The sequence below is a fragment of the Cygnus olor genome, chromosome 4 (assembly GCF_009769625.2).
Source record: "Cygnus olor isolate bCygOlo1 chromosome 4, bCygOlo1.pri.v2, whole genome shotgun sequence".
Lineage (NCBI taxonomy): Eukaryota > Metazoa > Chordata > Aves > Anseriformes > Anatidae > Cygnus > Cygnus olor.
In genome coordinates, this window is record NC_049172.1 from 8966057 (window position 1) to 8989655 (window position 23599).

Consider the following 23599-nt stretch of genomic DNA (forward strand, 5'->3'; position numbering starts at 1 on the left):
ATTCCCCACTATCAGAGATAGTTGTTTCTCACCAGTTTTCAGACATGCTGTGCTCAGTATTAAATTGTATAAATTTGTAAGACACGATTCCTAGCATAGCCACATGGCTGCTCCTCCATGGGGTGGCAGTGGGGAAATGGTCCTCTCTTGCCACCAGCCCCGCGGCGATGGGTAAGCCATGGGTTGAGGAGCTCACGTTGCCCACAACAGGGGTAATATAGGGGCCTATATGGAAAAGCAAAACACAGCCAACAACCCAGAAAGCTGGGAAGTTGTCAATCAGCATATGAGCCCAGGCCCTGAAGGCCAGCTGGAATAGGCCACACCTTTAAAATAACCAGGCGCCCTTGTGCTTGGATTACAGAAAGCTTTTCCTGGGGTTTAAGGTGTCTTTATTTATTCATCTTTCCTCCTATAGACATTGCTAATGGGATCTCCAGTGGTGGCCAAGTGGCAAGTGCTCGGGCTGCTCTGCCTGTGTGGAACACCACTGGGCTGTTGAGCAGACCTCAGCGAAGCCTGTCACCACAAGGCCACCAGTGGGGGATGGCTTCTCAGTTTCTGTGGCTTCTCAGCTACAAGTGGGATGTGGGCAATCCGCCCGCTGGCTCCTGCAGTTTGTTTGCACGTAGCCTGCAGTAACTCTCTGCGGGAGGCTGGGTGCAGCCCTGGCTCGCGTGGTTTCCCTTGCAGCGATCGGGGCCGGAGCTGGGGCCTGGCAGGATTGGCCTGTTACAGAGCCAAGGCCTAACACTGCAGGCAAAACACTGGGCACTGCTGAGGCACATCGAGGACAGCACAAGCTCCAGTGACATGTTTACTCTGTCCAAAAGCCACTGGACTTTTGGCAGTGTGGAAGGAGAACTGTTCACCCTTCTCTTTTAATCTTATGATTAGCCTCTCTGTCACAGGAAGTGGTAGATTACATATGACAGGATGTGCAGCCATGACACAAAAGGAGGATCTGTATCCTAAGGGGCACGGTGAATAACTTATGTGGTAATTTTGGCTAAAGAAAGCTGAGCCACAGGCAGGGTTTATGTCTGTGAAATGAAGATGACTGCTTTGGATACCAGTCACTGCCTGTATATTTCATGGCGTCTGACAGATTTCCAGTTTTCCCTTTGCATGTATAGCTTTTACAGAAGACAAGCTCCTTTCCTTTCATCCCACTATTCCTGTCCTGGCTGTGTGTACTACTGAGCTTGAATTTTCCTGCGGTTTTTGACATCCCTGCAGATTGTATCTGCTGCAGCTTGCAGTCTCTGCCCTGTCCAAACAGATTCTTCTTTATCTAGAGGGATTTTTCCTCGAGGTACTTCATCTCTTGGTATTTTTCTTGAGACTCCTGGAAGGTCTGTTCTTGGTGTTTCTGTATTTGAAGGTGGGACTGCAACTCTCCTTCCCGTGTAGCAAAAGGCACAAGGAAGCTGAGCTCCAGTTTTGGCTGGGGACAGTAGCATGACTCTGTCAACCATGAACGAAAGCAGGACAGTCCCAGCAACATCTGCAGCTGAAGAAGATTTAAGCACAGATACAGACTGGGTGGAGAATGGATTGAGAACAGCCCTGAGGAGAAGGACCTGAGGGTGACGGTTGATGAGAAGCTCAACATGAGCTGGCAATGTGCACTTAGCCCAGAAAGCCAACCATATCCTGGGCTGCATCAAAAGAAGTGTGGCCTGCAGGGCGAGTGAGGTGATTCTCCTTCTCTACTCAGAGCCTCCTGGAGGGCTGCGTTCAGCCCTGGGCCCCCAGCACAAGAAGGACATGGATGTATTAGAGCGAGTCCAGCGGAGAGCCACGAGGATGATCAGAGACCTGAAGCACCTCTCCTATGAAGAAAGGCTGAGGGAGCTGGAGTTGTTCAGCATGGAGAAGAGAAGGCTATGGGGAGGCCTTGCAGTACCTAAGTGGGGCCTACAGGAAAGCTGGGGAGGGACTCTGTCAGGGATATATGTGGAGGGATAGTACAAGGGGGAATGGTTTTAAACTAAAAAATGGTAGATTTAGGTTAGATATAAGGAAGAAATTCTTTACTCTGAGGGTGGTGAGGCCCTGGAACAGGTTGCCCGGAGAAGCTGTGGATGCCCCATCCCTGGAAGTGTTCAAGGCCAGGCTGGATGGGGCTTTGGGCAACGTGGCCTAGTGGGAGGTGTCCCTGCTCATGGCAGGGGTTGGAAGTAGCTGATCTTTATGGTTCTTTCCAAGCCAAACCATTCTGTGATTCCATGAAAATACAAGTATTTAAGCCGAAGGTTAAATAATAGCCAGACACCTAGCAAAGAGGAGGGAAAATAAGAACAGTCTAGTAGTGCCCCAAAAAGCCAGACCTAGAAAACATCAAGACCCAGAGGCAGAGCTGGTAGGGAAAGGCAGAGACAAATGGAGGTGACACAACACATCACAAGGACCACGTAATGTCAGCAGAGCCAGCTGTACCACCACAAGACAAGGTGCAGTCACAGGAAAAAGGCAGCTCAACAAGAAAAATGCTGTTTACAGGCTTCTCTGAAAATAACTGGCAAGGTGATACACACTCATAAACACTGAGCTACACGATACATGCTGAAACATGGCAGTGCAGAAGAGAAGAGAGCGCAGGAAGTAAATATATGTACAGATATGTATATGAATGTATAGATACATGCACTCTAATGCCTCTAAGCACTAAGCATTGCCATGTTTCAGCTGATGCAGTATATGTAAGCTGCAACTTTTTTTAAATTTTATTTTTTTCCGAAGCACAAGGCTGGAAAATTGAGCATCAGTCAGTGCACAGATTACCTTCTGTGCCTCTTGTGCTATTAAAAATAGTAGTGATAATTCATAAATACATAGGGGAAAGAAGGGATGGGGGGGGGGGGGGGCTCACAAAAATATTATTCAAATGCCAAATTTCTATAGATTTACATAATCAGCCACAAAAAGGAAGCAACTGTTCTATTAGTGATAACTATTTTAATTACTATTTCTCTCTTCACTGAGTTGTGAAAGGAGTGTGTTTTTTTTTGTTTGTTTGTTTTTTTTTAATGCCAGTGGAAACACACACAGCGTCTTACTGTTTACTTCTTTGTTCAAAAGGCAAACCTTAGAGAAATTAAAAAAAAAAAAATGTGTCATGGTCAAAATAATCTAACCAGTGAAATGAAACCCAAAGGTAGTGCTTTTCAAATATATGAAAAGTAAACAGAAATAAAAGCAATCTCTTTCATGAGGGGATGGAAACAATTTTATTCGGGGGAATGTTAAAACAACCATATACAATTTGAACAAATACAATAGAACAGTTTGCTCCCCAAGTTTTCTAATTACAGTATTTACAGGTTTGATAAGGCACTGGTTCTCAAAAAAGAACACCAAGTAGTTTCTTAGTCTATACATCATCAACCTTTTCTTTAATAGAAATAACTTTGTGCTAGAGAAAGGATAGCAGTTGCTAGATGGCATTTCTCTTCTTTTTTTTTTTTTTTTTAAACTTCTTCTCCCACTTACCTATGCCATCTTAACTATATGCCAATAAGACACTAAACTTCCCTCAGTGATTTACATTGGAAAACTGGATTTCCAAACCTGTGGGCACTGAAACTATGGTTATCTTCACCACTGATTTCGAAGCCCAAATCAAAACATACTGTGAAACTACCAAAATCTGGAAGAGACATTAAAAGGCTACAGAAGTGGTAAAATAAATGTACTAATGTGTAGTCACTAGACACGTTCAAACCATAATAATTTCATTTGGAGTGTTGCATAAAGTCAGCCATGCAGCCGGCAACTCAAATGTCACCGTGCTAAAAGAAATGACTTCCAAGCTTGCCTCAGGCCATTTTCTGGCCTTAGGAATATCATTTTACAGTATCATTGATTATAGTGGGCAGGAGATTTGAGAGGGAAATCTCACCTTTTGAGTCTAGGGAGAAAATAGGCAGGACTACTTACATAACTGCAGAACCCCTGCTTTCTCAGATGTGTGTCTCCTCATATATATATATATATTTATTTTCCTATATAGCACCGTTGCAGTGATTTGTCAGTTATGCATTTTCATAAATAAATATTATGTTTTATTTAGTGCTTTATCCTCCATAATAGTTTACTCTTAATCCACATACTGGAGTTATTCCAGACTCCCAACTGAATATATATATATTTTATATATATATATATATAAAAACACATAAACTTGAACACTTAACATATACACTTTATGTAACCTATCAACCAGTATCTTAGATCCCTTTCTCTTGGACTGAAAAAAATAAGACTTGTTCAGAAAAAACAGAGCCTGGATCTTTCTCTCACAGCACACTGACAGCACGTGCTGGGGGCTCGGAGGGGCAGCACATCTAGCAAACCATTGGCAGGAGTCATCACCAGGCAGCAAAACCCCCACCAAAACACTTCCAGGGAAATAAATGATAATTAAAAATGTTAAAAAGAAATCTATTTGAGCAAAACAGATGTGAAACATAATGCAGCAGGAGAAAAGCATCCTGCTGTGTGACCTTCAGGGACTGGGCTCGGAGGTGCTTTGTGTAGGATCGATGAATCCTACCCCTTACTGCTAGGAAATCAGCATGATGTCCCCATTTCCACAAGTTTTACCCCCTCGCCAGCCATGGCAGGACCAACCCTGGCCATCAGCCTCGCATAGGTGCATTTCTCATTGGCTTTGACGGAACAAAGAAAACCCAGCTCCCCTGGGACTCAGTTTGTTTCATAAGGCAAAGGGCATGAAGGCAAAAGGTAAAATGAGTTAATATGGAAACCCTTTGACTCAATTCACTAAGACAAAAAGGTACGTTTTTGGCCACAGGTCTTCAAGTGAAGGCACCCAAAGAGGGCAGCAAATTCAGCCCTCAGTAATGCAAGCATTCTGTTTATTAAAGACAGTGGAAACCAGCATTTCCCCTCTGGGGCTGGGATTTGGCTTACTATTAATTCTCAGAGATTTTCTTTTAGTGTTGCTTTGTATTTTTGGGTATAGGGAAACTGGAAAGCAAAAAAGCAAAAAAAAAAAAAAAAAAAAAGCACTCTAATTAATGAAAATCCTCTGATTAAACTTTAACACCTATAATCATGTAGGTCTTGCTGGTTCTCTTGAACTTCACGCATTTTTCTCCATTAGCTTGAAAGTATTAAATGGTAATTTTTCAAACTAGAAAAATACCTTCAGGGAGCTACGAAGCTAAACCCCAATTATATTTACCTACCTACCACAAATAAATCAGTTTTGTCCAAAAAGGGAAGAAAAAAAACAGCATTACATAAATGCTGAGGATAAATCCAGCATGACAAGTATTTCAGTTCTGAAATAGGTTTAGCATAATCAAAGCAGCATTTGTAAGGACCTATTTCAAAATTAAACTGAACACTACCTAGGGAAACAGGACATAGGAGGGCTAAAATATGAAATAATAAGAAAATAAAGAGTAAAATGGTAGATCCCACACAGCTCATCGTTGATAATCTGATGAAGAACAGAGACCTTTCCAAAGAAAATACTTCATAGGGAATATTTTGTCATCTTGTTACCTCTCATTTCCCCTTCTATAGTTTTAACATTGCAGCAACTGTTGCAGCCCCAGGAAGGAGGAATGGAGAAAGATGGAAAATTGTTTCCTGCTGTTCTCCTCTGAAAACTCCTCTTGCTGTGAGATACTACACAGCCCCAGATTGGTGGTGCAGACTGCCACTAGTGTGCAGGCTTCAAGGCTGCTGGAATGCCGTCAAAATAATAAGGCAATTTAACTTCCAGCCAAAATGTTCAGTGTGTGGTGCCCTGAAAGTATGGTCTTAAACACGCTTTTGCCACAGCATCCCAGGTGGTGCCCTAGTGATGCTGAGAGTGAAGAGGTGTTTCAGGATGAATTCTGAGACAGTGTCCCACAGAACCAGCCATGAAGTGTTTCTTTACAACCCTCACTGAAGTGATGATCGCCTTGAGGTGGTCCAACACCAGCACTGGAGGTCCTGCCTGTGGCTGGACGTAGGGCATCAAGCCCAAGAGGAGCATGGGGCCCAGCTTGTCCTGCACACCCAAGTCCCGAACTCCTCCTCCATGCCAGCTTCTGCTGCAGCCAGGGGGCACCGGCTCTTCTTGTGCTTAGGGAAAAAGGACTGACCCAAAATAAATGGGATTTTTTTCAGGTCTTTGCTTTCCCTTAAAAAGGGAACACGGATTTTTTTTTTTTTCAAGCTATGGTTGTACATGGATACTTCACTTTTACACAAGAAGTTAATAATTGTTCTTCACAAGGAACTTTCTCCTACCCACTGGACTTGTTTGTTTGTTCCAGCAGTTTCATTTACCAGCAGTTTCCCTCATTAACAAAAGTCTAGTAAGCAGATCCAAGTGTGTAAACTTGCTCCTCTTGTTTCCACTCACTCAAAATGTTTCATTCTGCAGTGGGTGGAAAAGAAAACTAAGAAGGGCACTTGTTTATCATGCTAGTACCACCTTCATGAGATTTCCTGGAAACACAAAGAGCTTCTTAAACAACTCACACTGTGCGTGCCATGTTCACATGGATTCTGATGGTCTTCAATGAAGTGTGATATCCTCAGTGACAACCCACTCACAAGACTTCATCAGCCCGTGTCTACAATGGTGGAGACATATTTGGGCTCTATCTATACTGGGAGAACAACTCACATACGAAAGGCTGTGGGAAGGCGGCTTTTAGGATGGTTTGCATTGCAGCTTCCCTAAACTGCACAGGCCCTCTCTCTTTTTTAAATGCTGGAGTGCAAGAGTCTCTTCATAAATGAAAAAGTCACTTTGCTTTGATCTTCAGCACAGTTTCTTTCTTTTTTCTTTTTTTTTTTTTAAATGTAACAATATACATCTCATTTACTTCTAACCAAAGGTTTTATTTTCATAAAATTTAAAGCAGTATCTTTTTAAACAATCAAAATAATAATAATAACAATAATAATAATAAAATAATAAGTGGCTTTCATGGAAAGCAACATGCATAATCTTAAACCAGTTACTAAAACTGTATTTCCCCGTGTAAACAAGGACAGACAAGCCTCTTCCAACCTTGTATGTCAAAATTCAGCTGATTTTTACCAAGGACAGTCTCCTCAAAAGCTGTCAAACAAACTTACAGTTGATCTTAAATACTACTGCACTCGAGGTACTTATCAGTGAGGACTGCTGGTACCTCTCCATGACTTCTGCCTGCAAGAGAAAGTCTGTTTCCGTGGGTCTTCACGAGAGCTGTCTTTTGCTCCATCAGAGCTTAATGTCCTGCGACTCTGACATTTTGGCAAGCGTCTTCTTGACTCGCAGGGCCGTGAGCCGGGACGCAGGGTTGTGGGCCCAGCACTCCATCATGAGTTTCCCCATCTGCCGCAGGCACTGTGGAGGGAAACAGAAGGGAAATCAACGGAAGATGAGACTGCAGCAGGTGGCAATGGTGGAAAACTAAAGAGAAGAGGTCTTTTCTAATGGCAGCCAAAAAGACTTGCATGCTGGCTTTCAAAACAACCACGCATCCCTGCTCTGCGCCTACCACCTCCTTCCAAACACAGAGCACCACACTCGTGAGACTACCCTGTCACCCTGCAGAGTTACTTTGCCTGAAAACTTCCTTGCTACGATAGGAAAAGTTATCCATCCTGTCCACCTTGTTCTCCACTTCCACAAGGGTCCTGGCCCAGAAGCAGTGCAGACCCTGAAAGGCATTAAGGATAATACTTACTAGCAGTGCCAGACCAGCCTTACTTACTGTTCCTACAATAATATACAAATTTATAGTATATTAAAATAATATATAACCAACCTAATTTTATAATAATATAATAATTATTATTATTCCAGAATAAACAGATTTTTATAAACAGATTTTGGTCATACACTAGCCTTTGTGCACTAACACGTTTGCCTCTCATTGACAGAAATCCTGAAGTGGGATTACTGGTTACACTAACCAATTAACCAGGAAGAGTAATTTCAATGTGCCTCCTCAACCCTCAGTACATGTGTGAGGAGGTCAAACACATACTTTGTGCCCCTGCACAAAAGTCTTCCTAGGAATCGATACCAACCACACTTCCTCTGGTGTTTCCACCCTGTCTGAAGGCTCTGATGGGTGTGATGAGTGAGAGGATGGGTTCTTGGGCGGATCTTCCCACACTGGTCATTGCACAAGCCTCTGGTCATGCAGGGAGGTTGTTTTATTTTTCCCTCACATACCCAAATCACCCACAATTTGTGTAACCTCAGTCTTTCATCTACCTGCAGAATATTCATCTAAACACTGCTATTCCCAAATGACAGCTGTCTTCTGTGACTGTAGAAGACTTTAGAGCATTAAACTGTAGCAATTAACATGATTAATGACCCCTCTATAGCCTTGCTACTGCAGTTGGCAGGCTTGCCTGTGGTATAGCAACTGTTCATCTCCAATTCCTCCAGCACAACGTTGCTTCATTACAAACTCTCAGTGGTGAGAGATCAGGTTCTCTCCCACCCCTCACACATCCAAATTTGACTTTGGAAAGCATTCTTTGGCATTCCTACATCTCTTCTGAAAGGCTGCATCTGTAGGCCTCTATGCTACAGTGTGAAGAGGTACATGAGTGTTGTTTCTCTAAGATGAAAGGGCTGCTCTTCTGTGCAGCCTGGGTGCAGTGCTTTCATTGCGTATCAATACCTTAATAATGAACTGCAATATCAAGTGCTAATGTTAATGTAAAATCATGGCAAAATCGCGTTTCCAAGTCTGCACACCTGTGATCACAGAAAAGCTGTATGCTCACTTCATTTCAACTAGACAGAAGAAATTTCCTTCTTTAAAAAAAAAAGGAAACAAGGTTGGAATCACATCCAATACATCAGCACACACAGAAGTTGCTTCCAGTATACCACGTACACCCCCAGTGCACTCCACTATAAAATAATTTCTCTTGCAAAATTTTTGTCTAGCTACCGATTTAATGTTATTAACGTTGAGAGCGGAAAGCTAATTGAGTGCTAGATGAAAACAGAGTGACTAGAAAGGTCTAAGTACAGCCTGCTATCATTATGTGAACTGTTAGACAGCAAACAAAAAAACCTGCTCACAAATACCACAGGCAACGGCCCTTGGGGCTCTCAACACCTGCAGTTTCAATGGGGATGTCTGAGAACATTGGTCTCCTTCCCAAGCCCTGTTGCATCAGTGCTGAAGTTCCTCCTCACTCAAAATGACACACAATTAGGTCAACCTCGCTCATTCTGACTAAAGCTGTCACAAATTCAGGGCCAGAACAAGTTGAGTATTAAAGCCCAGGCTGTGTTTTAAAGGGGATGGTACCTCATCACTGCTCCATCTGTTGGGAAATGAAGGGCGCAGTCTCTTGATGCACACTATCTCCCGCATGTCCTCATAGGAGGGGTCGCTGGGCACAAGGTCGTGGTATGGAAGCTGGTATTCTTCAACTATTCCTGAGAGAAACAAGCAGATGCAAATCACTTGCAGAAGACATTTTCCACTATCCTCTTCCCTTTTCTTTTTTTTTTTTAATCATGTTGACCATAAAGTGTTGCCCTCTGCTGTGCACCCAGTTTTGTCTACTTTGCTTTAATTCTCATTCAGTTTTGGCCTTTACTATTTGAGTTTCATGAACATACTGCAGTGAGCAGCCATAGAGCATACTAGCTCATGGCTTTGCTGGAGAGGAAGCTTATTTTCTGATCCTTTGCCATTCTTGTCCACTGTAGGGCAGCAGGGCGTGCATACCCCGCAGTCAGAGACACTCTGCATATCCATTATTCACCTACTGCTCCCTCTGATTCCAGCCATCCCTTCTCCTGAAATGAATTTTCTTGGAGTTATATCAAAGATAGCATAGGGCATAATATGCTGAGAAAATATCCTTACTGTTTAATGATTAGATGCATTTCCAAAAAGGACTTTGCTGCCCTGGAAGTTTACACTACAGCCAAGCTCCAATGTAATCATTAGTTACTTGCCAGTTGAGACTCTTTCTGTCACTGCTGTCCAGTCTATCAATCTCCAATAAGTTACCATAAAAAAAGAACAATTTTTCAGCAATGGGCCCATATCAGAGTAATTAGGAAGATAGTAAACCCTGAGTTAGGTTGCCCTCATTTCAGTGGGCCTGGTATATATTAACTATCTGCCTTTTCAGAAAATGGCAAGGCGTTCCTTCTGCACAGTAATGATGACGATGGCATTACAGAATTTACACAGCATCACTGCAATATACTTTACCAATGTGTAAACACAGGGATCACTTTGCTCACCAGTGAAATTCAGCTCCTCTAGGGTAAGCCCAGAGCAAGCATTCAGCACAGTACTGCAGGCTTTAAAAATCAATAAAGCCTGGTGAAGGTAGAACAAACCCGAGAGACATGCTCTTCTCTTTGCTTGCCACCAGTCTGGTATGTAACTGCTGCCAGGTCATTTCTCTGCATTTAACTTTCCTCAGTGGCAAAATAGAGGTAATAACAACCATCATTTTTGTGCTTCACTGAGCGATATGTGCAGAAAGCACACAGAGCCTATGCAGATAAGAACGGATCTTTGCCCCAGCCCTGCAGCTGGCTGCATCGCTTTATCATTGCTCTCCCCACACTTGAATGCCTGGTACCAGAAAGAAATGAGACACATGACTAGTACCTGCTTCTTTCTACTTGTTTTTGTAAATAATTATTTATTTAAACAGTGTCACTGCATACCCCCAACTTGTTTGTCTTCTTATATTTAACTCTAACAAAAAGAAGAAATTATTTTCTTCTTTCTGCTAAAATAGCTGAATGCTCCCAGTCCAGCAAAAATGTGCTGCCTTCAGAAAAAAAAAAAAAAAAAGAGAGAAAAAAAAACCACCAAAATAAGTTCCAAATTCCTTCTGCAGTGCAGGCATCTGCTGCCTTCAAACAAGCTATGAAAATACAGTATACATCTCTGCTGTTGAAATAGCACTGACTGATGCTTTAAAGTAAGTTTCAATGAGAAAAGAGAAATTACGAGTTACCTGCATGGATTATCCATGTATGTTTATTACAGCAAAAATAATGACCCAGAGAAAAGGATGTAATGAAAGATTTGGGCTTATGAACAAATTGTGGGTTTCAGTGACACAGTGAAAAGTGGCCTCCCAGCTATTAAAAAGGTATTTTTGCTGTTTACCTCCTGACACACATCTCCTGGCTACCTCCCAAAGGATGAGTCCAAAACTGTACATATCAGCCATGATGTACGACTGAAAGTGATTTCTATTCAAGCTTTCATCCAGCACCTCAGGAGGCATATAGCGTTTTGTTCCTACACGGGTGTTTGGAGGTATGTCTACCTCGTTTGTATCACTAAAATAAAAAGAAGAAAAAAAAAGGCATCAAACATGCAATAAAGTGGCTTGAAATGAAAGCAATTTAGATGGGAGAAGTAGTAAATTCAAACCACATTCAGTCTCAAACAAGGTCAAAAGTAGTGTATAATCTTAATGGAACAATTCTTACAAAGAAAGCCTCCTAGTGTGAACTCGACCCTTCCTAAAAGGCTGACTTGCCTGAGGCTGTATTAAGCATCCAAATGCAGAACCACGATGGAGATAAAACTCAACAGGGATGCTGTAACATTTGTGAGATTTCATTAGCATTAGACCGAACTCTAACGCTGGTGATAACAATCAAACCTTCATTAAATGCTATTTTCTTAACATACTCCACCACGTAATGCTTCAGTCTTAGCAATTAATGGAGGACACTAAATAGCCCAGGCAGTATCGTTTAGCTAACGCAAATCAGATTTGCAAGGAAGATGAGGCTAACTATGTTTCATGTGTGCATTATGTTCGATCTTTCCCAGCCTTTACACATCGAGAAGTACAAACACACAGATGGGATTGCGTAAAAAAAAATAACCAAAGGTGTCATATCTCACACACTGACCAGAGGAGTAAACGTATATCTGACATACGTTAGTATGTTAATAGTATGGAAGTCAACATACACTTAATGTGTTGTTGGATATTTTTTATTATTACCTCAGATTCAGCTGTACCAATTGTAATGTTTTTAAAAGTTTAATATATGGCATACATTGTGGTTTGTTTAGAAAGGTTTATTTCCCTTTCCCTAACTTCAAAACTGAAATCTTTTAAACGTGACGAATATCACAAAATCTCAAGAGAATAATCACATGACTGCCATAATTTTCTACACCTACAAGTATGAAAATGATAAAAAAGCCAAGTGTGAGGTACATCCAGTCAGCTACATTAAATCATACACGTGCTGTTGGCATTTCTGTATACGTCAAAAAACTTTACATAAATCTAGTGACCTGCACTGCCTTGCAATATTTTTGAATAAAATGATAAATGCAAAGAACTTTACTAAATTTGTTATTTTCAGTATAGCACATCCCTTTCACCTACTTTTTTTCTGTTTCTGATCATTGCCTGTGAAATGCTCTTTAAGGAAGAATTCTGTATGAAAACATGCTATGCAAAGTAAATTCCATTCAGATAATGAGAAATATATATTTCACCTTCTTTTACAGAGACACAGTAATAATGACACTGGTCATTCCTACTTTTCAGTTCATACCTAAACACGGTGCTACTCTGCATTTCTTAGGCAAAGTATGCCTGCAAAGGGTGAATTTCTTCCCTGAAACTTTTACAGCAAATAGTGTATTTCCAAGTTGTTGTTTTCTAGGCCCCTGCTCCCCAAAGTAAAATTGTTCCTTTCTCATCTCCTAAAGAAAGGTCAGCTTCATAAATGAAAGGTCTCAAGAAACCTAGTAGATAAGTCACTAGTGAGAAGAGCATGTAACACTCTACTTACACTCTGAATAATTTCAGTTCAAGATTTGTACAGCTTTTTTTATACACATATACTTAAGGGAACCCACACTTTAAAGGCTGACCTCTGAAATGGAAACCTTCAGCCTATGGCCACATTTCTGTGCTCAGAAAAATCAGAGAATTTGGAACGCACATCTCCACCAGGACCAGTGCTGAGAGCTCAAGCTCCTGAACAGAGCAACCAGCTGTCAGATCACAATGACTTCTTTATGAATCCCAGGAGTGAGTAAGTCCTACTTGTATGGTCCTTCTAAGTTATTTAGACACATAACCATTTTTTTTAAATCAAATTTAAAAGCCATTTCAAAAATCAAATCTGTACCTCAGCAATTTGATTTGTCGGAAATGAAACAAAACACAGCCCAAATGGGGAGCTTTTCAATAAATCCCAATTAGTAACATGTGCAAATGATTAGTATTATTCTCTATAAGTTGTGAGTGAATTATTTAGAGACCAGACAAGCTGAAAGCTTCAGTGACAAGTTTATTGATGTCAATTCAACCTGTTTGTGCTACATCCTTTTAGCACGGGGTATTACTAATATTCAGGTTGATATTGAGCATTCAGTGATGAAAACTAACCATATGCACAGACGCAACCAACGTGCTCAATAATTAGAAAGTGACTATTTCTACATCTGCATTCTGTGTTTATGCAACATCTACATAGGTAGCCTCATCTTATGTATGGGTGAGCACAGTGTGAAGGCAATGTATGCATGCTTTGGGTGCTTGCTCAAACGTGCACACTCACACACAGAACAACACAACCAGCGTGAGGCTGATTAACCAACTTTCCCTCACCCTGCTTAGCTCTACTCACCTAATAAATTTAACAGCCAAGCCCAAATCTGCTATACAGCAGGTTCCGTTCTTTTTCACCAAGATATTCTTACTTTTTAGGTCACGGTGGGCAATAGCTGGTTTGCCTTGCGTACTAAAGATCTCCGTATGTAGGTGGCACAAGCCACTAACGGAGGAATAAGCCAGTTTTAGCATGGCTTTTGTGTCCAAGGTGGTAGATTTTAGATAATCATAAAGGGAGCCATTCTCATGATAATCAGTGATGAGGTACAGTTGGGTCCAAGAGCCTGTGCCTTTAATGTCTGCAGCAATGAATCCTGGAAAAAAAAAAAAAAAAATTGCAGATTAACATTTCTCAAGGTGATTTTTGACTACCCAGGAGCCAGAACTCTCAGCCACTTCAACACTTTTATTTTAACAATGCATTTAACTTTTTATGTTACTTACATGTAACTATGCCTCACCTTTAGCCTTTAACGTATTTTCAGAAAGCCTATATACTCAGATACTGGTAGCAGAGCCAGATGTGTGATTTTTAGAGCAATATCTCCCATCCCCATTATTTTTTTACCTGCATAGGAATCTTTCAAACATTTTCCTTTCCAAAAGTGCAGGGAGACTAACTGCAGAGCACAGCAGGTAACAAAGCACATAAGAAAGCGTGTAAGACAACAACAAATACAAAGTTATTAAACTTAAGAAAGCTGGCACTGTCTAATAATGATCTTTAATATTTCACTCACCAAGAATATTTTCATGCCTCATCAGGACAGTTTGGTAGATTTCTGTTTCTCTGAACCAGCTGGCCTCCTCCGTGGTAAAAAACACTTTGACAGCTACCTTTTCGCCACGCCACTTTCCCATCCAGACTTCCCCATAGCGACCTTTCCCAATCTGTTTCACCATCTGAATCTGTTTTGCTATGGTTCTTTGAACCTGTAAAATGCCAAGACACACAGAGAGAATTCACTCTGCAGATATTTTTTGCATTTATCTCCGTCCTTCTTTGTATCCTCTCTGCACAGCAAGCCTAATGGGACTGGGAGTACTCAGCCACTGAAAAATGGATTTCAGCAAAAGCTTTGCCATACAGATGCTCCTCATTTTTCTCCAAGGTACAGCACTATTGTGGTCATTCCTGTCCCTGTGAAGAATTCCATCCTAATTCCAAAGGCTTACGTACTCAACACCTTTTAAGACTCAAGGCTGGGACTCAAGAAGAGCCCAGAGCAGTTCCAAAACTCCCATCTTCCAGAGCAGCACCAAAACTACTGTGAGCATCTTCCTATCACCTTCCTTGAAAACCCCGTGCCTAATAATTTCAAAATATTCTTTTGGTGTTAGGAACCACAGCCATTGCTTACACAGTTAGGATCCACATGCCTACATTCATTTTAATAAATATAATAATTTCATAGGAATAGAAAGTAAGAATTGATATTCCCAAAGATATCGAAGCGCAGCTTTAAATATGCACTTTCTAGTGTTTGTATCATTTTTTTCATGTGGCTGTACTATGAACTGACACTAAAATCAAAGCATTTGTGCAGCTCTAGCAAAATTCAGCAGGATTGCAGAGGTACCTTTCGTAAGAATGCAGACTACATGTAGCAGGTGGGCTGAATCTACACTTAACGAACATTTAAGACTACAAAACACCTTGGACAAACGGAGATTAAAATAGGATTGCAGCATTTCTGAAGAGCACATATTTCTAAAAGTTCATAGAAGAAAATCTAAGGTAGATGCTACAACACAACCCACTGGTGTTCATGGTTGACTCAGCCTCACCCTAGTATAATAAGACATTAAGATGTTTCCCTCCAAAACTAAGATTTTTTGGATTGGTAGGATTTTACAGAATGTTGAAAGAAAATAATGTTATAGACTCCAGTGCAATCTCTCTTTTTTTTTTTTCTTTTTCTTTTTTTTTTCTTTTCCCTAGGGTTTTTCATCTGGCCCATGTTATTGGTAAAATCAGCCATACACAACTCTTGTGTGGCTTACTGCAGCAAGTCTGCACTGTCTGAATCCCTATGAAATCATATTCATTTAACGTAACCCCAAATATTTTTGCAATCCTGGATGACAAGAACGATCAAATCCTGATTTAAAAATAATTTATTTCCTTCATTATCCCCGGGAGGACCAGTGAGACTATCAGTTTGGTAGTGCAGAGCAGGACTGCCACAATCACCCTGCAGTATGAATGCACGTCCAAAGCCAAATTCAGAAGCTATTAGGTAAGGTCTATTACCATTTGTTTTGTAAATAAATTACTGGTATTCATATTAGACATTTTAAAGAAGAAAAATATGCAATGGCATTTATGCAAAGCTATTTCAAAAGTTCCATCTTTCTTCTGTTTCAATTTAAACAGAATCCCATTTTTTCAGCCCTGCTATGTATTATTAGTCTTCCAAGATGGTGGCTGCAGTGCCATTATTTTTGATTAACATAATTGAAAGCCAAGAACAGAGATCAGCCTGAATTTTTTAAGTTGATTTATTCTCTTTTATATTCTCATATAGTGATCGAACAATAGTTATATTACACTGGAATTTTGGTTTAGCATTGTGTAATGTTATTTTAGCATTGTTGCTTTCTATTCTGCCCATGTTAAAAATGCATCCTGAACAATAATGCAGTTATATCAAATAACTTAATTTGTGCAAATATATGTAATGGCATTATAAAGTACATGAAATTACAATACTTAATGATGAAAAGTTTCTCATTAAATTACATTAAGAAAATGAAAAACACATTTCTGTTATGGGTTTTCAGGCGGCAGAATACTATGTGAAGGCCTTAACCTGGTTTTCTCTTGCTAGAACTGGTCAAACGATTTACTGTGACCTATTTATATTATTTTAAGGAATTTAGCCCTTTCTTGAATCTGATTATGATTTTTAGAACAAATCGGTTAACCAAAATTGTTGGATGAACTGATTCTACAAGTATGCTGAATGATGTGTTCATGCAAATTATTTAAAGTTGTATTTTTGGTTTTTAATTTATTTCTAAATTTTATTTTGTTGCTGGAGTTTCATGACAGGTCAGGTAAAATTACATGTCCCTATGTTTTCTCTCCTTGACTGGAATCAACCCAAGTACCAACTATTTTACTTTCTGCATTCCATTTTTCTGATCTTCAGCTAAATGTCTCCAACTAATGCAGATGAAAATTTAGACAAGTGAATCTTTTGTAACTTCAATATTTTGAACAGAGAAGTTTATTCCTAAGGCTGGGGTGCAGTCTACTGAAAAGAAAAATTCATTGGAAGAGGAATTATAAAAAAAATACATGAAAAGGTAGGGACCGAACTCTGTAAATCTGCAAACTCTTCATACACACCACTGAAAAAATTCTCTCTCCTTTACTTTCCCAGCATCTAATTTCCTTCCTTGATTTTACATGTGGATTCACTTTAGCATTAGTTTTGCATAAACATCTTGTTGTATTGGGCAGTAGGGTTCTGCGTGCTCACACAGACTTGATTGTGCACCCCAGCCTGTTGGCTCAAAGCTTTTTATTTAAAATTTCATGTTTTTTCACCCTGTTTAAAATTTGATTGGCAGCATTTGACCTGCAGCAAACTTTTCTGTCAGAGGTACAAACAGCCAAGGAAAAAGAATGTTTCCTGAATGTCAAAGTATTGATAAAATCTTGGTTAATGCTTGGTTTTGGTGTAATATCTGCACTCATTGGAATAAATGCTCTGCACAGAAGGAAGACATTACTGTTTATCATAACCTAACATTTTGTAATAAATTTGCAGCTTGCTTTTCTGAAATAATAAATTTGGATGTTTCATTCTTTGAATAAGAAATAAAGCAGTTGAAAACAAATTCTTTCACAATAAAGTCTAGAGCATTATTGCCAGGCATTTTCTATCCACTTATTTCAAGGCATGGACCCAGAGGTATTAATCCGTGCATTTCCAGTGAACCTGTAGTGGTTGTAGCTGTCTGGGAAATGCAGCAAACATTTATTACCATGTGCAAGATTCATTATAGCTCTCGTTTTTCTTCTCTTCCACAGAAAATGACTATTTAAAGGGAAAGTCTGGAGAAAATGTATACACTTTCATAGGCAGGGAGAGAGCTAGGGACACTAGTAAGACCACAGATCCCATCTTCAACCATCTCAGGAGCACCAAGCACAGACCAAGACCTTGATGTGGAAGGCATGCAAAAAGCAAAATAAAAATATAAAGAGCCCCTCACAGTTAAATAAATTGGACGGTCTCATTACAAATGGTTCCTCATCATAAGCATGATCCATCGCTTTCCATGGCTGCTAAAGGGATGTAGGTATGGGGTATGACAGAGCTTTCTTAAAGCCTAAATGTAAATAATGGAGTTTCTCTCAAAGGAGAAAAAAGACCATGCCTTTTCCATGCTCAGAACCATTCACAATGTCCACTTGTCAGCTTGGCTTTTTTCTTCAACAGCTATGTTAATTGTCACAAAATTGGATTTCAAAAGAAATTAGCACTTGTCTAAAATGAGGCTATAAGTTCTTACTCCTGCTAGATAGAGCAAACTGAACTTTTAGCCAGTCACTCAGCCTGTTTCTTCATTTCAAGGAATTACAAAGCTTCCCATTTATTTTCTCTTTAGGGTGTAAAAAATAAGATCTGAGGGCAAAAATAACCACAGATAGATAGTACTTGGAAACTGGACACCATCAGCAGAATAGGTTCACTACAAACTAACAGGTTTGGTAAAAAGGGGCGGGGGGGGGGGGGGGGATACATATAATTCATGAAAAAATGAAAATGAAATCTAATTTTTTTTAAGTGCTAAAAAGCAACGACGGCCCTCAAGAAGACAAAGTGTTGAACAGAACTGTTTTGCTACAGAATGTAAAACCACTGCCTTTTCAGCATGTGAGCTCAGGGGGTTCAGTCATCTTGGAGTCAGTTCAGAAATAATGATAAAGTACACTCCATCCCCATGCCTTTAACCTTTGAGATTACCTCAGTACAAGGAAAAATAATTCGCTCTTAACTTCTGAATGCAAAGTGAAGTCTGCACATAAAAAGGTTCCATGTTTGATGAACTGCAGTTCCTTTCACATAAAGCCTACATGTCAGTGTTGGAAATGCTATTGTGTGTTGCACATAAAAAGCGAGAAAATAAGACTGCAGGCCAGACGCTGTCCTTTGCACTGGGATAAATCCTGATAAATTTTGTGGGCTTTATTGGTCTCTATTTTCCCTATGGTATCTAAATTAAGAATTGAGCTGAATTTAGGGGAAGAAAAATAAAACAAAAACTTTTTGGCTTAGTCTACACAGAAAAAAAAATATCTTCATTCAAAAGATTAAATCATTGTCAATTCTGGGAGAAAATAAATAAAATAATAATAAAAAAGAAACAATAACCAATGACACATTGCCTCCTTTCAGACACAAGTATCATTTCTTGTGCAACATTTTGTCTTCTACTTTTTGCCTTTCAGGCTGACATTCAAATAATATTGCTTCCTTACCAGGAGAGGGAGCCCGGAGCCACTACCTGAGCTCTGAGACTGCTCAATCAAATCCTTCAGGGACTCTCCAGGGGGAATGTAAGTCTCATCCTGCTCCAGCCCAATGCTGTAGCGAGGTCTCGCCTCTTGCCGTTTGTACCTGCCATTTTGTATGACACTGAAATTAGCTTTGAATACAACGAACATGGGGACAATGAGTAATGAGCATTATTCTCCACATTTGCTTCATTTGTAGGCACTTGGCTTCCTCAGCTTCCCTAAAGAATATGCTGGACTCGCTGAGTGATATTTCCAGTTTTATTTCTAGCAAACTGTTTTCATCGTCAAAATTCTAAGTATAAAACTCGAAGACTGTGCAATCTACTATGAGTTTCCAAGCAACCAGGTGCTTTTCTTTCGGAAACTTAAACAAGTTTAATACACAGACCAAGTAAATACCCAATTTTATTATATAGCCTGCAGTGGGGCTTTTAGAAACAAAAGCAGATATGGTCATGGGATCCATGAGTATTTAAAAATTTCAAGGAATTATTTAAACGTAATGTGTGTAGATTATGGTAACATTCTAGACATAGTTACATTCCTGTACCCCCCTCTTTTTATGACCAGTTCCTCAACACAAACATATTGAGAAGCGTTAGTTTTATTTGTCCTGTACAAACTTTGTCCTGTGGCTTTCTCACGTTCAGTAAAGGGTGTGCTTCAACCTGAAAGGCTTTTAAGGGTGTTGAGTGAAGGATTATGTATGAAATATATCACACAGGTATGCCTGTGACAAATGTGAACACTTTTTTTCCTCATCAAAAAATTACAGCTTTCATTTTTTTCCTAAGGTCCATCTAAAAGTTTCCAAATTCTTGAGTCTATAAAAAGATAAAAGTTGGGAAGAATGCTAACTAGCTGGTAAAGTATTGATTATTTACCTGAAGTAGCAGAATATGATGATAAGCACCAGAAGTATACTGCAGACAGTCACCGAGATCAGCAGAGCCTTGTGGTGAATGTTTCCTTCAGCAAAGTCTGTGGTTGAAAGCAGAACAGCAGAGGGAAAGGAGTGGGAAAATTTGGATGCAAAGTCAGTATCAAAAGACACACACACCGAGCACAAAATTGTTGAAGTTGTGGATACCCAATCCCTAGAAGTGTTCAAGGCCAGGTTGGATGGGGCTTTGGGCAACATGGTCTGGTGGGAGGCCCATGGCAGGGGGGTTGGTGGTAGATGATCGTTAAGGTCTTTTCCAACCCAAACCATTTTGTGATTCTGTAATTCTATGATGCTACTACAGCACTGTGCAAGATGCCCTTGGATTTCATTGGGATTTTGTGTGCACTTCCCCTCACTGAACAGGGCAGAAGCGGCACCCTCAGGAGCCTATGTGATGGTGCAGGCCTCACTCCAGCAAAGCATGCATTTGCAGTGCCCTATTTGGCTCCGAATGAAAAATCAATTAAGGAAAGCAAACCAGGACGTCTCGCTCTGTATCTTAAACCATGTGATCGGCAAGGACATGCAAAAATTACTGCCTCTATCTTAAATCACTCGTATTAACTAGTGTCCTATCAAACAGTTAATATAACAAATGAATAATCGCCTTTATCCTAGCAAGCAAACAGAGCAGACCATCCACCCCCTGAGAATGCAAGCTACTAGAGGCCTTGAAGATGAGTTTCCATCACTGCAGAATAATCCATCTCTCTGATCCCATTTTAAACACTTAAGTGGTAATTTTTCCCCCATTCATTCCACAGCAGCTCTGTATGCCAGCAAGTCTTATACTGGGGGCAAAACTACCCCTGCAGCAGTTACTCTGTAAAACACTTTGAAGCTGAACCATGTAAAATAATTTGAGGAAACGTCATTGCACAAAATCTACTAAGATGTTTCAGTCAATCTTTGCATGGAAGACTATTACTGTGTTTTAAAGTGTACCATTAATCCCTAAATTTGTATTCTATACTCAGGCAAGCGCATCTGACCTTCATCCATGCACCCCTGCTGAAGAACAAAGATATCTAGCGCTACTTTACTTCGAAGCCTCTGAAGTCTCAAAATTACATTTTAGCATGTACACACACACACCACTCTCCCAAAGTTGCTATCTGGAATATTGCAAATGAGGTATAAGTTTCCTGAAGCAGTTCCAGCTACACCATGGCTTCTTGCATCTTCCATGCTAATGCCAAACACAATGTAAAATGCAAGAAACCTATCCTCATCTACTTATCCTAGAATGGCGCTATTGCATTTCTGATTTACAAGGGTAATGAGACAAGGAGATTCCTAAGGGACTCTTAGTTTACTGTCAGGCTCTTTTATTTTCAAGATCCAGTTTCTCCCTCTGTTTTTGCCCCCAAACTATTTCTTCCCTTCGCCTCCCTGCTACAAACAGAGATTGCCGCCCAGCTCACCTTTTGATCACACTGGTCCTGTTTTAACCTGCTCCCAGAGCATTAACAATGTAAACACTCAAGCCACGGCCAATGCCTTTGAAAGGGGACACTGACACAATGTCTATCAGGAAAACACTGGAGCCCACCATTCCCCCTGCAGTGGCGGATTTCTACCTGGCCTGGCACTCAGAGCATGCTGCAAGCCGAAACTGAGAGCCCACTGGGGAAATCCAGCCCTGTCCTCTGAAGGCGAGGGCTGTTGAGGAGGACTAAAGGCTCTATTTTGTGCTCTAAGCACACTCGGTCTGCCAGGTATTTCCCTCTAAAATGTGTGGTTTGTAACAGTTCAAGATGTTGCAGCCCATCAGCTGAGAAGAGGATAAACAGGGGTTTACAGAGCTGTGTGGAATGGTAGCACTGTACTACCAGAACTTATGTGCCAATGCAGTTCATGCTGCCTGTGTGTGGCTGAGTATATACATTTGGTAGAGGGATGATAAAATGCCAGATCTTAATCACATTATGATAATTTAAAATGATCCAAACACTGTGCCCAATGTTTCTAATGGGCTTCTCCCATTCTGACAGCTTAACAAATGTGGTTTGATCTTCCCCAAGGCCAGAAGGCATTTTGGAAGTGCTGTTTAGCTCTTAAACAAACTTGAGATCAACACTGCAGAATTTTTCAGTATGCAGTTGTATGAAGCAAGTGCCAGGAAAGCAGGCAAGACATGAAGGAAGGTGTCAGTGTGGCTGTAGGTGATGGCTCCCCGTGCACATCACTGCTGAACTGGGGCAGGTTGGTGCTGCTGGAGACCATCTCCTCTCTCCTCCTCCAGATCACGCTGCTCCCCAGGGAGCAGCAGGACAAATACCCCTTTTCCTGAACTGTTTTAGGCACCTGGGATCACCTCCAGGCAGAGGGACAGAGCAGCTCAGCCATGAGTCCACTTCATCACTGGGATGGGTACCAGGGAGTGGGTGACGGACATGCTCTGCTCTTTAAGAAGTCTGATGCCGTGCTTTTTATTTGTATGTTCCTTGGCAACTGCAACATTGCAAGAAGTGTGGTTATGAGAATAAGCAGCAGCTTCCAAGGAGGCAGCAGTGAGCTATGACTGGGAGTGTGGTGAGGGGAGCACAAAACAAAAAATCAGTAGGTTCAGGAAGCTTCCTCATGTACCTACCACTCGTACATAACAGCAAAGCCCAGCACGCAGCACATACCAGTTTTAGGTTGTAAGAAAACAGGGATGTGTGCAGGTGTCAGTAGTGATTGGCACAAAAGGGGAGAGGAGGTGGTGACAAAAGGAGGATCTTCAGTAATACAGCCTGCCAATCAGTCATTTTGCCATGATTTCTCCCCTTTACACCTCTCATTCACCCCACTTCGCCATCTGTGGGGCACTGCTGATGCATGCACTAAAATGCCACACAGCAGGTTGAAGGGAGAAGTCAGCATATCAAAGGTTCCCCTCCCTCCCCAGTCCCCCCCAGCTCCCAATGTTAAGATTATCCGAGTAAAAACTGCAGTGAAATCTGAGGCGTGGAGACTGTATGCACACATCAAACCCCGTTGTTCCTCCAATCGTTCCCTTGCCCATTCATCACTGGCTCTACAGGCAGGGAGCCAGACACGGTGGCACCACCACTTCTACTTATATAGGCTCTAAATCAGTAAAGATATATTTCTCCTTTCCACTGGTCTCAGCCTGCACTTTTGCTGGGATTTCCAGGAATATCTTTTATTGTTTAAAGCAGAGGTGTTATATCAAACCCAGCTATGATTCTCATTTCCTTAACAACACACACACACAGCTGGGACGAGGATTTCATGTTATCTCTGGGGTATTTTATTCTGCTAGTTCTGTACTGAGATGGGCTCAAACATAAAGTCAGCTGTTGCTACCTTCTTCTGTCTTGCATAAGAAAACCTTACTTTGACCAGTGTTAACTCTTCCAGTTCCCTCTCATGCACATAGTCCTCCTTTCTTTTCATGGGGAGAGGATAAAACTGCCTTTCAGCACATGCCAGGTCTGGAAAAACACTTTCAGGACATAAGCTGCTTGCCTTTG

The 23599-nt window shown here is 40.9% G+C and overlaps 1 protein-coding gene across 7 annotated transcripts in view; it reads right to left on the reverse strand.

Moving 5' to 3' along the window:
• Nucleotides 1-3326: 3326 nt before the first annotated feature.
• The window catches only part of BMPR1B (bone morphogenetic protein receptor type 1B), a 257437-nt gene continuing 237164 nt past the window's right edge, over nt 3327-23599 (reverse strand). For 5 of the 7 annotated variants that reach the window (XM_040555612.1, XM_040555614.1, XM_040555616.1 and 2 more), the window contains 8 exons: nt 20056-20152; nt 19133-19271; nt 14376-14568; nt 13652-13949; nt 11148-11323; nt 9309-9439; nt 7638-7685; nt 3327-7369 (listed from right to left, as the gene is read on the reverse strand). In XM_040555612.1, the coding sequence (XP_040411546.1) occupies nt 7244-7369; nt 7638-7685; nt 9309-9439; nt 11148-11323; nt 13652-13949; nt 14376-14568; nt 19133-19271; nt 20056-20152 (1208 nt within the window). In that variant the 3' untranslated portion in view covers nt 3327-7243. The remainder of the gene's footprint in view (nt 7370-7637; nt 7686-9308; nt 9440-11147; nt 11324-13651; nt 13950-14375; nt 14569-19132; nt 19272-20055; nt 20153-23599) is intronic. The other 2 variants (XM_040555617.1, XM_040555618.1) reach the window with 1 other exon arrangement.